At 40.0% G+C, this 17096-nt stretch overlaps 3 protein-coding genes across 5 annotated transcripts; all 3 read left to right on the top strand.

The window, feature by feature from the left end:
* Positions 1-1562: 1562 nt before the first annotated feature.
* On the top strand, positions 1563-2666 carry hoxa13b (homeobox A13b). Of its 2 annotated transcripts, none has more exons than XM_085365781.1 (2): positions 1563-2196; positions 2428-2666. In XM_085365781.1, the coding sequence occupies exons 1-2, from the start codon at positions 1563-1565 to the stop codon at positions 2664-2666; spliced, it is 873 nt and encodes a 290-aa protein (XP_085221907.1). The 2 variants fall into 2 exon arrangements, with proteins under 2 accessions (XP_085221907.1, XP_085221906.1); XM_085365780.1 differs by having other exon boundaries at positions 1563-2200; positions 2420-2666.
* A 6429-nt stretch (positions 2667-9095) lies between these two features.
* hoxa11b (homeobox A11b) lies at positions 9096-10951 on the top strand. Of its 2 annotated transcripts, none has more exons than XM_085365778.1 (2): positions 9096-9833; positions 10719-10951. In XM_085365778.1, exons 1-2 carry the CDS (start codon positions 9233-9235, stop codon positions 10949-10951), a joined length of 834 nt encoding a protein of 277 aa, XP_085221904.1. In that variant the 5' UTR covers positions 9096-9232. The 2 variants fall into 2 exon arrangements, with proteins under 2 accessions (XP_085221904.1, XP_085221905.1); XM_085365779.1 differs by having other exon boundaries at positions 9233-9830.
* Positions 10952-14943: 3992 nt separating this feature from the next.
* On the top strand, positions 14944-16654 carry hoxa10b (homeobox A10b). Its single transcript, XM_085365776.1, has 2 exons — positions 14944-15718; positions 16302-16654. The coding sequence occupies exons 1-2, from the start codon at positions 14944-14946 to the stop codon at positions 16574-16576; spliced, it is 1050 nt and encodes a 349-aa protein (XP_085221902.1). The 3' UTR covers positions 16577-16654.
* Positions 16655-17096: the final 442 nt, after the last annotated feature.

Here is a 17096-nt window from a genome sequence, read left to right as displayed (position 1 = left end):
CATAATGTTTAACAAAAAGCAGATTCAGGGTAGTTTATCGTGACAATGCAATAAAAAAAAATAAAAAGCGATAAAAACAATAAGTATTATGAGTTTTTTTCCCCTGAAATCCAGCCTAGACTACTACTCACTCTTGCCTATTAGCTATGAACTTGTGCCATAAAGATTTACGGCCTCAAAAGGTGGGAAAACGCTATTAAAAACACACACATATATATATAAACATATATTTTTTTAAAAGGTGCTCAAATTTAGTTGGGTATACATTCCTCTGCGTTTGTGGTTTCAAACTTAAAATAACCACATAAATTTTAAATGAAAATAGTATGTAAATTCCCTCCCGTCCGTATTCACCTTTTCAGTGGCAGACTCACTTGCACAGACTTCCACACGGGCTAAAATGTAAACATTGGATTTGTTGCTGGTTGCACTGCAGACTGATGAGAATATAGCATCTGTTTATGGTAATATCTGCCCTACTTCTCCGAGTTTTTTAAAAGCTCTGACTCAGGAAAATAGTAACCTACAAAGATATAGGTTTAGCATATTTCCCAGAAAGTCCTTCATTATTCTTCTTATTATTAGAGATTTTATTCTTACTTAATTGCAAAGTCTTATCATAGGAAGGGAATGGTGCAAATTCAAGTTACTCCTCGTGGAAACCGGTGCCGCCCAAGCAGTCCGCGGAATTTAGCGCTTCTTTGTCTTTGTGCTTTAAGTGTCATTTTGGCAACACTGCAACTTCAACTTGACCTTGGCCCTCCGGCTGCGTCTCACTCGCATGAGGTAGAGTGCAACCAAATGCGCAATGTTTGTTGTATTTTGTGGACCCCAAATTTGTGTTTGCTAAACGTGAGAACGGTTTGATTTTTGATTTATTTCATAAAATGCATTAAAATATATCCTTAAGAGATGTGCTTACAGCTTTGTTGTTTGTGTGTGTGTGTGTGTGTGTGTGTGTGTGTGTGGGGGGGGGGGGGGGGGGGGGGGGGAGTCTGTCATCCTAGATTTAGTAAAAATCTGCACGTTTTACTTAAAGCGCATTCAAAACATGTAATGTTTGCAAAACTGGTTTAAACCCCACCAAACACTGGGAGTGTGGAAGTATTATTTTCTTTATCAGTCAAGTTAAAACATGTTTCATTGTACGGGCGCGTGTGCATACAACTTCGCAGGGGAGAGAAAAAAAATCAATAATCACTTACTGCTTATTTCAAACAGTGCGTTACACAGTAATAAAATATGACTGCCTCCACACGAGGTTCATTCGGTGTGAGACTCCAAAAATCGTTTCCGATAGAAAATAAATGCCTGCGGGTCTTGTTGGCAAATACTGGATGCACTGACGTGCGGTGTCTTCTCAAACTCAGAGCCTGATCTGCATTATCTCGTGTCAAGACGTTTATCGTCTCCTTTGCATATCACGTGCTTGGCCCTGGCCAATAACCTTACGATCTTTACGTACTCAGGCGTGTTGGTATCGTTACTCTGCCCGAGTCCCTGTTTGGGCTCAGTCGAGGGGATTTTGAAAAAGAGTTGGTCGTCTCAATGTAGGGAATGCTATGACCGCCTCATTACTCCTCCACTCGCACTGGATTGACCCGGTGATGTTTCTGTACGAGAACGGTTTGGATGAAAGAAGCAAGAACATGGAAGGATTTACCGGAGGCAATTTTGCTGCAAATCAGTGCAGGAATCTGTTAGCGCATCCAACCTCACTGGCGCCCAGCACCACCTACACTGCGAGTGAGGTGCCAGTGTCTGGCATGGGGGAACCTGGCAAACAGTGCAGCCCCTGTTCTGCGACTCAGAGCTCGCCCAATGCATCTTTGCCCTATGGATATTTTGGCAGCAGTTATTACCCTTGTAGGATGTCACACGGCAGTGTTAAAGCGTGCGCACAGCCTTCTGGTTATGGCGATAAGTACATAGACTCATCGGTCTCTGGTGAGGAGTTCTCTTCTAGAGCGAAAGAATTTGCTTTTTATCAGGGGTATTCCTCTGGCCCTTACCAACCCAGCTACTTGGACGTCCCTGTCGTACCTGCGCTGAGCGCCCCATCTGAGCCAAGACACGAGTCTCTGTTGCCCATGGAGCCTTACCAGCCATGGGCCATCACCAACGGTTGGAGTGGTCAAGTTTACTGCACCAAGGAGCAACCACAGTCAAATCCTCTGTGGAAATCCACTTTACAAGGTATTTAAGTTTTTTTTTCTTCTTTTTTTTTATTTATTCATACAGAAATATGCAGTCTTTGCCGGCGTGTGTAATTAAACTTGCAAAAACACGTGCTTGCAGGGCTTATATATATCAGGTTGTTTTTTTCCCCACTTCATTTTGCGTTTGGAATTTTTAAAAATATATTTGTTGATGCATTTTTTTTCATCAATCCAGCAAATTAACGAACTGATGTGCTTTATTTCCCAGAAACTATCTCTGGTGGAGACAACTCTGTGCGTCGTGGGAGAAAGAAGCGTGTGCCATACACCAAGGTGCAGCTCAAGGAACTGGAAAGAGAATATGCCACCAATAAATTCATCACCAAAGACAAAAGGAGAAGGATATCTGCGCAGACAAACCTGACAGAGAGACAAGTGACAATCTGGTTTCAAAACAGGCGCGTAAAGGAGAAAAAAATCGTCAATAAATTCAAGAGCTCCAGTTAGCTCCGAGGATGGTGAAAGGTGGACATAGATGCCCTTTAATCCGAAAAAAGAAAGCAAAACAAAAAGAAAGAAAAGAAAAAAGAAAAAAATACCTGTGCTATAATTTATTACTTTATGAACGCTTTTGTTGTCGCCAGAGAGGCTCTGTTTTGTCCTGCACATTTCCTTCTCCTGTTTTAATTGGAACCAGCCTATACGGCCTGTTGACAGAAGATCGGAAATGATTTTGGAACACGTTGACCAAGGCAATTGTGCGTGGGATGCTTTAATATTATTAACCAAAGACATTCTGCTTTGAAAAAAAAACTAAAAGAAGAGAAGAAGAAGATACACGCTGTCTGCTCACGGGCCTTTCTTCTACTTAATACAACACTGAAATCAAAGCTGAATCACTAACAGTGAAAACATTTATAGACAGTGTAATGCTAAATAAAAATGTCACTGCATATAAACAGGCCAGGCTCAGGTAATCACGGTCAAATTCACATATTAATTACAGGATTCAATTCTTCACACACGTTCTTGGCGGCTCGAAAAAAAACAAGGTTAAAAAACCATCTACTTACTGAACTTATTGAAATAAACTTTATCCTTTAGTATCAACCAGTAGTTAGGTAAATGTCAAACTCGAGACTGGCTTGTGTACTTCAGTACTGGCCTCCAGTTTCCTAGTGTTGTAGGCCTCAACATCTGGCAATAAACCCATTCTGATTCTGATTCTGATTCTGATTTATCCGCAATTCTCTCTTTTTTTCAAAGTTTTTCTTCTTTTGTTCAAAGGAATTCTCCTGCCAACGAGCTGATAACCTACATTAATTTCCTGGCTTTCAAGAAAATATAGGCATATTTAAACATGTAAATACTATGACTGCAACATCTATCCTCCCATTTTGACAGCAATAGACAACTTTTTTTATTTTAATAATAAATGTTTGAGAGTGTAATTGTGTCTTTCATTGCTCGTTTTTATTTCTGTCCGGTTGGAATAAAAAAAGAAGAAGAAGATGGCTTTTCAAAATCCTTCTCCTGGTAGAATATCATTTTCAACAATCAGTGCAGTATATTTCCTGTATGTAGGCCAACAGGCCTTTATGGAGAGTCTTGTCGTTGGACTGGAGCCTTTACCATTAAAAGATTTTATGTCGCCATCTAGTGGCGATGTTCCGTCAGCACAGCGCAGCGCGTCTGCTCATCGACTGCAGACATTTGTCTTCATGTCTGTCTTCACACAAGTAATGAGTAAGTGTGTGTGTGTGTGTGTGTGTGTGTGTGTGTGAGAGAGAGAGAGAGAGAGAGAGAGAGAGAAAGAGAGAGAGTAAGAATGAGAAAAAGGGAAAATCCTCGTTGTTTTAAACCTGACAAACAAGTCTATTATTAAAGTGTGTCGTGTGCCTGATTGATAAGCTAAGGTAAGAGTTCAACACAATTGTTTATCTCATTAGCAATAGCATTTAATCAATAGCTTTAGCATATCGTTCAAATATCGTAGTATTATGTAAGTACATTTTTAAAGACACATCTGACAAATATGAAGTCGTGGCAAAGTGAAATAAGGATGTTAATAATTATAATCACACACACACACACACACACACACACACACACACACACACACACACTTCGTATTCCCATTGTTATTAAAACATCCAACGAAAGAGCTTGGTATGAATACATACATACATACATATATATATATATATATATATATATATATATATATATATATATATATATATATATATATATATCTCATAAAAACTTTGAGTTTAAATACATTTTAAATACATTTTTCATTCAATTCTTCATATCGCCAAATAATATTCCTGGGCATATTTTCTATATCATTTTTAAAAAAATTCTTTTTATCTATGTTATAAAAGAAACAATCCAATCAACCCTTTTTACTTCAAATTATATTTTAATAAGATTTTTTTTGTTTGTTTTTTGAAGTAAAAAATACATTTGTTGAGTCGTCATTAAACAATAATGAGAAATCCCGTCTTTGAAAAAAAAAAAGTGGCCTGAAACTGTTTTAATAGGCTGCTGATTTATTAATCATCATCAGATTTAATAATCGGCAGCATTACACACACGCTGACTGCAACCCAGAAATGTTTCTATGTCGAATTCATAAAGTAAGAGCGCGTAACCAATCAGTTCGTTAACCTCTCTTCACCTCTCGCTCAAAGTATTGGGCCTCAGTAATCCAATATCACAATTACCTCAAAATATCTCATTTCCAAACGAGATCAATTAAAATTCTGCAGCAGCAAATTGCAGGTTAAAAAGCTCATCTAATAACTGGAGGAATAAAAAAAAAGTGTTGTGTAAAATAAGACTGCGTGACTGAAGTAATATAAGTCATGCTATTAACTTAACCGTGCTGAAGGCCTGTGAGGCCGGTTGCTCTTTTTTTCTGTCCGGTTATATTTGAAGGATGGACCTGTGCCATAAAAAGGAGCATTTTTAACGCTAACCAGGCAGCACCCTCTGGTGAGTGTCACCCTCTCTTCTCAGTCACATTGTGCCGTCCAGGGTAACAAACAACACTGACTTTATTGTCTATTTCAGAGTTTCGTCAGGATACTTTCTAACACCGCTCATTATTTCGAAATCTAGAAATTGCATTTTACGCATTTTGCTGGCTGGCTTCTTTGCAATAAATGAGGTTGTTTTAAATATTCTCCCACCATGAGATGGATTCAAAATCTTCCCCATGTGTGAATTGTCTACAAGTGCGAGGCTTCTTCTTGTTGGGTTGTGCCATTGCTCCCCCTAACAGCCACACAGGTAAATGCACCTCACTCCAAAACGTCCTGTATTGTGCAGACCTGAAGGTTGCTGCTGGATTAATCAGTAAAAGAGTGAAAACAGGCCTGCTGTTTAGTTTGATTTGAATCTTTAAACTTTATCTTTAAATGTAAATTATAGCGCTTGACAAGGAGGAAACTGGAGCCAAGAACATTTACAAGATAGCCTAACGAATGTGTGGCCTACAGCCTAACTGGCTAAAAATAAGAAGACGGGGGAAAAGACGAAAAGTGAAGCTTAACTCATCATGCTGCACAAAATGACTCTGGGTTTAATGCTGGACGTTAGCACTCTTCTATGTTCTTGTGTATTTGCATAGCTGGATGTTGGCGTTGAAGGTTGTGCAATGAACTTCAGACAAGAGCAAAGATCTTTATTTGTTGCAGCTGAAGGCAGACTCCTGGCACCCACGAGCAAACTGGAATGTTCGAAAGGAGCTGCCTTTTTCCAGCTTTGGATATTTTTGCTTTTCTTGATCAGAGATACGGAGTCATGCCTAAACACACTCAACACTGGATCAAATCCACTGCTCGCATGCATTTGTCTGTCAGGATAATAGGGGCTGAAATCCACACTTATCTAATCATCCACGTGGGATTGATTTTAGCCCAACTGCTGTCTTCATTTGCTAAACTAAAAGATGAACACGAGGCTGAATTTTCGAATCCAGAAAGTTTTATTAAGGCATTTAATTAGACTTTTTTTAAAAACCAAAAAACAAACAACCTATATTCTATTTTATTTGCTCCGACAGATGCACCCAGAGTCCAGTTTTCTGTCCATTTTTTAATTTCATTACAGCAAACATTCAGATTTTCATTAAACTGAAATAAATATCGTACGATCTCTTTGCTGGTCAAAGCCACATTATGAATTAGCCTACTTTAAAACGAGCGCATGACAACTCCTTAGGGGTTACCGATATAGTTTTAACTACTTAAAGAAGACAGAGAGACACGTTTCTAGTAATATTTGGCTATCTTGAAAATCTTTCTGTCCTCCAAATCATTCCCATTTTTTCCTCCCGAGTCATCGTGCATGGTCCAGGCTCATAGACGCAGAGCTGTTGCAAAGTGAGCAGTCTGTATGCTGTATTCATTTAATCCTCGTACATATTAAGAAGTGCTGGAAAATAAAACTATTTTGTTGTTTGTTTCCACTTGAACATTTGTCTTTGAAGGTGAGTGCTGCGTTTCACGTGTAAACAAAAGAGACCCACTCCGAAAAAAATAAATCGAAACACTTTTTTGGATTTGTTTTTAAACTTGCAATGTTCGGTACATAATATTTTAATTTCTGACATGTTGCTTGAGATACACACAAAATGTCATTATCCATCTACTGTTAAAATACCTGTAACATAATCACAAATGCGTCATGAATCAACCATAATATGCAGGTAAAATGTTACTTTACTTACACTTTAGATAATTCCCTCTTTTGAAATCTAATTAGGGAGCAGGAAAAGTCCAGGAGTTAAACAAAACATATGTCGACCGAAAGTTCTCGGCAATCGAGGAAACGTTTTCTTTTTAAAAGCACCCATCATCGTCCTAGCTGCCAGTCTAAATGTGTGCTTTTAATACATTTTCGGTTTTTGTTACATTGAATATCTGCATTCCTTAAAAAAAATCCTTTTACACTTTGCATCTGAGCCAACTTTCGCTTTCTTATGATTATCTGAGCAACGTAAAATCAATCAATCATTAAATATTTTAATTAAAATTTACAACCCACTCGTTATGCTGACATAATACATCATTTTAGTTGTCTAAATGAACATTTTCTGTCATTTCTGTAATGAAATTGTCATTATAGAAAAAATAAAGTGTCCATCTTCCTATATGTATTTTCTTTATATGGGAAACACCTAGAAATCTACTCTCGCAGACAAGCATGCATGTAAATGATTACAGCCTACAGTGAAGCCTTCTCATATCAATTAGTGTGTCAATTTATATTTTAATGTACGGCTTTAACATTGCATGTCCTTTTTTTTTTTTTTTTTTACCTGCATTGAATATCTATTTAAATATAACATGATTTAAGGATGTGACAGACCGATTCACACCTGCAGGCTCGGTTTAATACAGATGCTGCTATAAATACGACGGGACGAATAATTAGCAAAAGAATTTAAACTGGGTGAAAATGTTCGAGACGATTTTAACAATGAAATTAATATTAGTGCCATAGCAATAAGCACACGCAGTCCGTTCAAATCAGCGAGACAGCCACGTGGGTGAAATATTAGAGTCTCTTAATGCTTCCGTGCAGATGACAAATTCACAGGCTTTGATATATTTGGACGAAATTCTAAAATTGGCTGCACAACGGGTTTAGTGATATGTGACACATGTGCCCACTTAGTCAGCAGTGATGACAAATGAAAATGGGTTGGAGTGTGGGAAATCGCCCGTGTCCAAAGGTTTATATTGGGCGTTGCAATGAGAGAACAAGCGAACCCCTTCGACAAATACCTCTATTATCCATAGTACATGAACACGTAAATGTCTACATTAAACATATATATATATATATATATATATATATATATATATATATATATATATATATATATATATATATATATATATATATATAATTTTTTTCAACTTTTACGCAAAAACAAAATCAAAAACAAAAAAACAAACTGCGGTTCAATGTATTTTTGGGGGAAATGTGGTATTAAATAGAAAAGTATGTTTTAACGATCATGGAAATGCTGGTCTGAACAAAAAACTTTACAAATATAGAAATATAATGGAAAAAAAGCCTCACAGTCTGTTATCTTTTTGCTCCTGGGTGTGAATCTGTGCGGATGCCTGAAAAGCAAAAGTACACAATGTCTCGCATCGCCCCACACTTGGGGACTTGATTGGTCGCCATATAACCAGAGGAGCTATATTAAATCCACAGACAAGAAATAATCCCATTTTACAGGCTTCTAATTTCTTAATAAATTTACGCATGTGTGACTGAGCACCATTTTTTTTTTCAAAACTGGAATCTGTCAAGCTATCAAACTCAACAGATCATCTGTTCTATCTAAATGCTGTCATCTGTGTCTCAAAGTTTAACCCTTACGTGCGTAACCGGGTGTGTATCTTTGCTGCTGACGCGGCCGAAAACCTGATCTTCATCTTCAAAAGCGCTCAGGCGTCTGTGCTGAGGTCGGGGTTAAGGCGAATGTTAGGTTTAAAAACAATAAAAAGAAAGAAAGAAAGAAAGAAAGAAAGAAAGAAAGAAAGAAAGAAAGAAAGAAAGAAAGAAAGAAAGAAACCAAAAATAAATAAATAAAAAATAAAATAATATAATTGCAGGTATGCTTGGCCTGCGTAAAAATTGATATAATTGAGGGGTTTTCCACCCTGTAGCATGGCACTAATAGGCCTTCAGCCAGATAACCCCACTGGAACAATGAAAATCAGTGTATAAGAGGCTCAGCTCTTCCAGCATATCCAAAATAGTTCTGAGCAAAATTCCGTTTCAGTATTTTTCCTTTTCCACACGGCCAAAGATCGACTTCATAAACTCTTTCACTCATATAACCTACACGTTGAGACGTAGGCTATCTGTCATTTTGTGCCAGTGGTCACATGGCTTTGGCCCTCAGGAATGGATAGAGATGGATCCCCACGTCAGCTTGTACGTCTAAGGATTTCTGCTCCACCAGTCTGCCTCAAAGTGACTGGAGCGCAGCGTCGCGGAGGAACTATGCAAGGATTATTATAGGACGTTTTCAGCCACAGAATATGGATTTTGATGAACGGATCTCTGGCTCCAATATGTATTTACCGAGCTGCACTTACTACGTCTCCGGAGCAGAGTTCTCGGGTCTCCCTCATTATTTAACCCAGAGCCAGTCCTCTTGCCCCATGACATACTCCTACCAGTCCTCAGCTCTTCCACAGGTCCCATCCGTGAGAGATGTGGCTTTCAGAGACTATGGCATTGATACTTCAAGTAAATGGCACCACAGCAGGGGGAGCCTATCGCACTGCTTCGCTGAGGACATCGTGCACAGGGAAAGCTGGACGAGCCCGACCTCTCGGGGGGGAGAGATCCTGGTGAAAGGCAGCCCCAGCGCCAGCCACTGCAGCTCCTCCAACCCGACGCCCAGCTTCTATGGCAGCGTTGGCAGGAACGGGGTCCTGCCACAGGCGTTCGATCAGTTTTTCGACACTGCTTACGGGAGCGCAGAGAACGGCGCAACGCCGACGGCACACGCGACAGACACGGAGAGACACGCCAAAGCAAGCCCAGCTCCTGCGCACCCGGGCTCCGACACGGCGGAGAGCTGCAGCCCCAAGTCGTCTTCCGGCCACAGCGAGGAGAAGCAGAGCAAAAGCAGCAGTGAGTGAACCTGCTTAATGCACAGAGAAAAATCTTACGCCTTGCTCTTAAAGCTTTTTATATGCAGTTTTATAAGCACGTAAGGTTTATGGAGGGCCTGCAGATTTACCCTACAACAAAACTATGTTATAAACGACAAGATCACGTGCTTGGGATTGAAATTGGCCGTGAAGACTTTGGCGTTAAGCTGGTCTTCAAGATTTCCAACATGGCCTCTGTTTTTCCCCTTCATTTGTGCACTTGTATGGACTTTTATAATTACCTTGTAAAACATTTATATGCCAAATGTTAATTTTTATTTTCTTTTTTTTAAATACTACTGACATAACAGCCTAACAGCGACCTAGATATTTTAAACACACCACAGAGCCTCTGCATTGATTATAAGCCATTTTTGGATCATTTTAAGATTTAGCATTCTTGTTTATTCCGCGCAGTGCAAAGTGGAGTGCGTTGGGCGTTTAAATCTGACTCTGGACAAGAGTTTAGGCTTAACCCTGCTTCTTTGGATAAATATTTACAAATTCACTGGATTTGCAAGGCTTTAATGCACCAGCTGCTTTCCATGACAGCATTTACAGTGCTAAAGCTAAAATAACTGCTCTCTACCCACAGCGAGATCAATAGGGAACAGTAAAAGAATACCAGATACATGATACTCCCATGTGTCGTTTAGGCCTACGCCTTCAATCCCCAAAACAGCCAAGATGATCCCAGCCTTTGTTTACAAGTCTTGATCCTGTAGGCCTGAGTGTAGGGGGAAGATACTTGAACTCCAAAGCTGGGGCTGCTTATCAGCGAGAAATACACTGGCGATCTCACGCGGGTGCAAAGGGGTCCATGTTAATCTTAAGTGACGATCTTTTGCCTTTTGTTGTCTTCCAGGTGGCCAGAGGACGCGCAAGAAGAGATGTCCATACTCCAAATATCAGATCAGGGAACTGGAAAGAGAGTTCTTCTTCAGTGTTTACATCAACAAAGAGAAGCGTCTGCAGCTTTCGCGGATGCTCAACCTGACAGATCGCCAGGTCAAGATTTGGTTCCAAAACAGAAGGATGAAGGAGAAGAAACTGAACAGAGACCGTTTACAGTACTACACCACGAACCCCCTGCTATAAAAAAAAACTGAACAAAGACAGCGGACACGCACCTCTCTCTTTTACACACACATCTATATCATTACCTGGACAGGAGGACGAGATTTTAAAGTGCCACTCTCCATCAATAATTATTTATACACCTTTAACACAATTTGCTCTATTATTATTATTATTATTATTATTATTATTATTATTATTATTATTATTAAGCTCGACAGATGTTAAAGTCTAATGGTTGCATGGGGGTGCTTGCGCAGAAAACCACATCTGTCTGATTTCCCTTCATTTTATTTAATAATATACATCAAGATGCATTAAAAAAATCCTATTTTGTTCCACTATATGATTAAAGTTTACTTGCGCACGCACGTGTATCTTTCTGTCCCCTTTAATGGATCTTGATTTGGCCCAATTTTAGCGCGAACACAGATCTTTTGCGGGCCGAAACTTTTGACTCCCCCCCCCCCCCCCCCCCCCCCCGCCATCTTTTCAGTGTTCCTGTGCAAATACAAGAAGTCTGGGGATTTAAAAACGTTTTTTTTCTAGGTTTTGGAGTTACTAACAGACCCCCCTCCTGATTTTTGACACCACTGATAGTGATCAGCTGGTCGAAAAACGCTTGCCACGGCATTGCATAGTTGTGGAATGAGTAAAGTCATAATCTGATACAAATTTGTTCGTCTCATGCACTTAAGTCTGAGATTCACTGATATTTAACATCTGCGCTTGACCCTACTACATGCGCTTTGTCGAGCCCTTGCTCGTAAAAGTTGGATTACTTTCCAAATTCGTCCAAAGGGCAAACCTCTGATAAAAGAGCCTCCAAAAGAAACATAATCCAATATTTTGTTTTATATGCCAGCACGTGGGTCGTATCAGATGCATGATATGTAGGTCTGACGCTTTTTATTCCCTCGTGGCTGGAAATAAGATCCTCTGCAGTTATTATTTGATATCCGTTACAAGGCTTTCATTCATTTCTGGGAGGGGGATGTGGAAAAGCTTTTTTTTGACCTTACATTCCTATTAGGTCAATCTGAAACGATCTTGACACTTTAAAAAATCGCGTAGATCTAATTAAAAAACAAATGTATTTGTTTTCTCATGTGGCTCCACGAAGTGTTGTAGCTGTTACTGGACGCTCAAGTCAGCCTGTGTCAGCCTGAACCAGCAGTAGCACATGGGGTAAATAAAGACACGGAGAAACCCCAGACTGTGAGTACAGTCACCACCAACAGTATCATCATTTATTTATTATGTGGAGTGATTTAATCCAAAGACCTTACATAAGTATGTTAGTACATAAACAAGCTGGGAATCTTACAGGCAAATGGAGGTAACTGCACATGAAAAGATGGTAAAAAAGAAAAAGTGTTCAATGTGATTTTATAATCAGCACTAGGGCCCTGAAAACAACTTGAATAGCCTGTCATAAGCTAATAAGGGCCCTGTAGCCTTCCTTGTACCGTGCATCCTGTGAGGCTCCCAGGAATGCCGCTTTGATTGCTGCACATCCTCCCAGTTGCTCCAGTAACTTGGCCATAAAACGCGGATTCGTCTGGAGCGTTTGGAGTGCAGTGCAATAAAGCGTCTGAGACCAAGGTTATTAACTGTGACTAAGGGCCTGAAAAACAACGGCTGGGAGCACTGAAACTTGTGTTCACGGACCTCTCCGGCCTCATTTGTATCAGCATCTTGCCGTGGTAGGAATATTCCGTTGGTGTTGCGTTCCAGTGTGGGCCTGTTGTGTTTGCCCACTGGGTGGCGCTCCTCAGATCAATGTCATTGCCGTGAATTGAGATATGAAGGAAGTTTGACTCGACGTTCAGCCGCTTTAAATATGTAACCACCTCAGGATTTTATTGTTAAGGTAGGCACAGACATACTGTCATATTCATTTCACAGTGACAGGGATGTATTTTTCTTTTTCCCCTTCTCTTCTTGTGATTTAAGAAAGTCTATTTCCCACAACATCCAGAATCATTTCTGTCTGCATATAACTGACCTGAAGATGTTTTATTGTATGTTATCATATAATAATAAGATTTCTGGAAAAGTTCCGCAAGAAAACTGCAGAAAATTTATTTCTGTGTATATTCAATTCAGCAGTTCTCAGGTTGAAATTGTGCAAAGTAATGGGCATATCTAATGCGCATGAAGAAATAAAATCTCAAAGGTTTATATTCCAAACAGTTTGTGGGTCACTAATTTTTACAACACCATACAGTTTTGTTTTATTTTTAAATGTAGATCATACTTCATTTAGTGGAAGAGGATTTGATCATCCTTGGATACACGCTATGGGATCAATACAAATCTTTTAAAAAGTGGAAGCCATGGTTCGTTTGGTTACTTTTGTTGTCCCTTTGTGCGTGCTTTTCATTCGATTTCTAACATTTATTTAATAAAGTCAGATAAATAAAAAGCCCCCTTTTTACACCTAAGTTTTATGTGAATAATAATATGAGGGAATGATAACAATCAGCTGACGCGCAGCACACACTTAGATCTGACGGGAAATAATCCAGAGGGGTTAATGGATATTCTCATTCATTCCAGCAAGACTGCTGCACGTTTGCCGCCATATAAAATGGCTGTATATAAACTGCAGCTCTGATTTCTAGACTTTATGGCTCCAGGCTTAAAGGGAGATAGACGTAACCGGTGTTGTATTTTAGGATAAACCCCACGATAAGCGACATTTTAGGCTGACCTAAATCTGTCGGCCACAAACCCAGCTTCTATTTTTATTTAAAGGCGTGCTTTAATGTATTATTTTTATTTGTATCTTTTATTTATTTATTTGCTTTTAACTCAACGCTTTTTGTTAACTAGTTTTAACTGACTTTGTCATGATATAAAAATGGAAAATAAAAATTAACTAAGATCCTCGATTTGCTTGCTTGGCCGGCCGACTGGGATATGATCCGTGTGTGGTTACCGGAGCACTTTTTTTTTTAGAAGTAGTACTTGTTGTTTCCTGAGAAGTGAAATATCTTTATACATTTTGTTTATTTATTCTTTTATTTTAAATACTTAATACTTAACAGCATCTCTCTCCATATATATATATATATATATATATATATATATATATATATATGGAGAGAGAGATGCTGTTAAGTATTAAGTAAAAGTGGAGTATGTGCATATGGACCTTGGTGTTTCTGAAGAAGCAAGGAATAAATACGTGAGAAAATACGGCATCCCAGCGGTGGCGAACATAACAGTAGAATTAACAAGTTCCAATCTGTTAAATAAGAAACTACCGTCCTTGCAGTATTGCCACTATTAGGGGACGATTACGCAAATGCAGCTCCAGGGCATTGTTCAACTGTGGCGCCTTTACTTCAGTGTTCCTGCTCGCTGCCCTTATAAATGCTCAGCAGAGCATCTGCAATAAAAGTTGCCTTGTCGTGATATTTTAATCCATAATATTCACACCAAAACGTGACCTGAAGTTTTGGCATGAATGCGACAAAGTTGAGCAGCTGTCCACTCTGCTATTGGACAGTCCATGAGAAATTTTTAAAAGGTTCTGGCCAATAATATTAACAATCAGATGAGCACACGAAAGCTTAAGAGTCCCTGGACCAAAGAGTCACACACATTTTGGATCCTCGACGCATCCTGAGGCACCTCTAGAACCCCTCATTTTACAGTGCTGTAAAACTGGCCATAAAGCTATGCATTGTACATAATGGTTAGGGACAGCTTTCAACAACTGAGTTTTCAAATAGCAGTTGTTGTGCTGAACTTAAGGCAGGCACCTCGAGGCTTATAGGTGCAAGAGTTTAAGGAGATTTAAAGATTTTACTTAAACCCATCTGATACACCACTTTTCCCCCTCAAAGTTTCTCTTTACTTAGCCTAAAACAAAATATATGACACAGTGGAGATGCCTGATCGGGACTGGGAGGAGTCTGTAGTCGCCTGGTGTTTTAATTGGCTGCAGGCTACAGTGAGAAGCGTGAGTATCAGTAATTATTCAGCAATGTTTTGCACAAGAAATGTCAGCCAGAAAGGGCTATCTTCATCCACCGTCAAATTATACCACAGCGATGTCATGCCCCAACAACCAAGCTGGAAATTCCTTTTTTGTGGACTCCTTAATCAACGTGAGAACCGACAGCGGTTCGTATTACCAAAGTAACAGCGTGTACTTGCCACAGGCGTCGGAATATTCATATGGACTCTCCGGTGGCTCTTGTTTCACGGGGATCGGTAAGCGCAACGAGCCAACGACCCAAAGCGTGATCCCCTCTGCTGCTTCGTATGTTCAAGGAATGGAAACGTGGCTGGAAACGTCGAGATCCTGTCGGGTGGATCAGCCCAGCGCCCAGCATATGGCTCAGTGTTCATTCTCGCCGAGTATAAAAGAGGAGAGCGCTTACTGCCTTTATGAGTCTGATAAATGTCCTAAAGGAGCGACAGTAGATGACATATCCTACTCGAGCGCATCCTGCCCGGGTAGCGGCAACACGGTGCCAGTCCCCGGCTACTTCCGCCTGTCTCAGACATACACGTCCTCCAGGCTCTATCACGATGTCCAGCCAAACATGAATCACTTCACTCTGCAACGACCTGCCCGTTTGGACAGCCAAGCCTCTCAGCCGCCGGCCGCCTCGGCGGAGTCGGAGCATGGAGAGGGCCACGAGGAGGCGCCTGTCCCTGCGCCCTGCGCCCCGGCCAGAGGAGAGGACAGCCGCCTCTCCTCGGAAGGCTCGTCCTCTCCCGAACCAACTGAGACTTGCAGTACGGAGTGTCCAGAAAAGCTCGTAAAAGGTGAAGAGCTGGCATTAGCTGCAGAAATATGGCTAAAAAAAAAAGGAGATGCGATCATTGCTTTAAAACGTAAGATTTCTGACCGCACAAATACGCGAGGAAGATTGGTGCTTTTGGGGAACTGTCAGGCACTTAGAAGTTTATCAGAGAGGAAGAAAAATTTAACTTGGCTTATTTAAAGCAGAGATGCAGAGCTATTGTCTCTCTCAAAGGAAAAAAAACTAAACAAAAATCCCCCAAACCCCCAAAAAACAAAAACAAAAAAACAGTGATACGATGTTTTGGCTGTCAATATTAAAACAGACCTCGTGTATTTATTTTAACTGTTAATAATATAATTAACTATTGTTTAGGACACACCTTAGTTATATATATATAACTATATTTGCAATAAATATATATATTTGTAAATATATATATAACATTTGCAATAAATACGTATAGTTGATAAATTATTTGAGTGAACATTTTCATGTGTGGGCACTGGCATGTTTTGTTTATGTAATGTTATCCGTTCATGATTTCTAATGAATATGACGTTTGTCACACCTGTTGCCTAATATTTGGCTGATTTTCATTGTAGGGGATGGAAAGATGGAAAGTACGGCTAATTGGCTCACAGCTAAGAGTGGTCGAAAGAAGCGTTGCCCCTACACCAAGCACCAGACTCTGGAGCTGGAGAAGGAGTTTCTCTTCAACATGTACTTGACTAGAGAGCGCCGTCTGGAGATCAGCCGTAGCGTGCACCTCACTGACAGGCAAGTCAAAATCTGGTTCCAAAACAGGAGGATGAAACTGAAAAAAATGAGCCGGGAAAACAGGATCCGAGAGCTCTCCAGCAGCTTCAGTTTCTCATGAGACTGTGCGTCTTTGGCGCCCTCCTTCATCCATGCCAAGGACGCCTGTGCAGACCCCACACCCAACTGTGAGAATGAAAATAGGATCCTACTGCTAACTTATTGATTGTTGGTCTTTTTTGAATGATTTTCGTTTTCATGTCTGGTTTAATTTGTCGTGTTTGTATTTATAAATAGTTACATTTGTAACGCTGATCAGCTGAAAATGCTCTGAATGTGACCACAGTGTTTCAGAGCTTCAGGCTTGTACATATTCTTTATTCAACCTGAGTGAACCATTGGAATTTGCATGCTGGACCTTGGGGAAACTTGTGTTCCAGTTACATGTAGGTATTTGTGTGAGTGCTAAAGAAGCCCAGAGATTTGATTAATATTTGCACATTTTGCTGGTCAAATGAATAAAACCCATCCATGCAACTGCAGCCTTCTTATTTCATTCACAAAACCAGAGCAGGAGCTGCGGGTTGTTAAAATTTTAAAGCTGGCACCGGTACAGCGCAAATGCATTTGTGCTCTTTGTA

The sequence above is a fragment of the Diplotaxodon limnothrissa genome, linkage group LG11 (genome assembly GCF_057381915.1).
Source record: "Diplotaxodon limnothrissa isolate DT_005_m linkage group LG11, D_limnothrissa_male_GT1.1, whole genome shotgun sequence".
Classification (NCBI taxonomy): domain Eukaryota; kingdom Metazoa; phylum Chordata; class Actinopteri; order Cichliformes; family Cichlidae; genus Diplotaxodon; species Diplotaxodon limnothrissa.
Note: the sequence above shows the minus strand (reverse complement) of the source record. Positions and strands in the feature narration are given on the sequence as shown.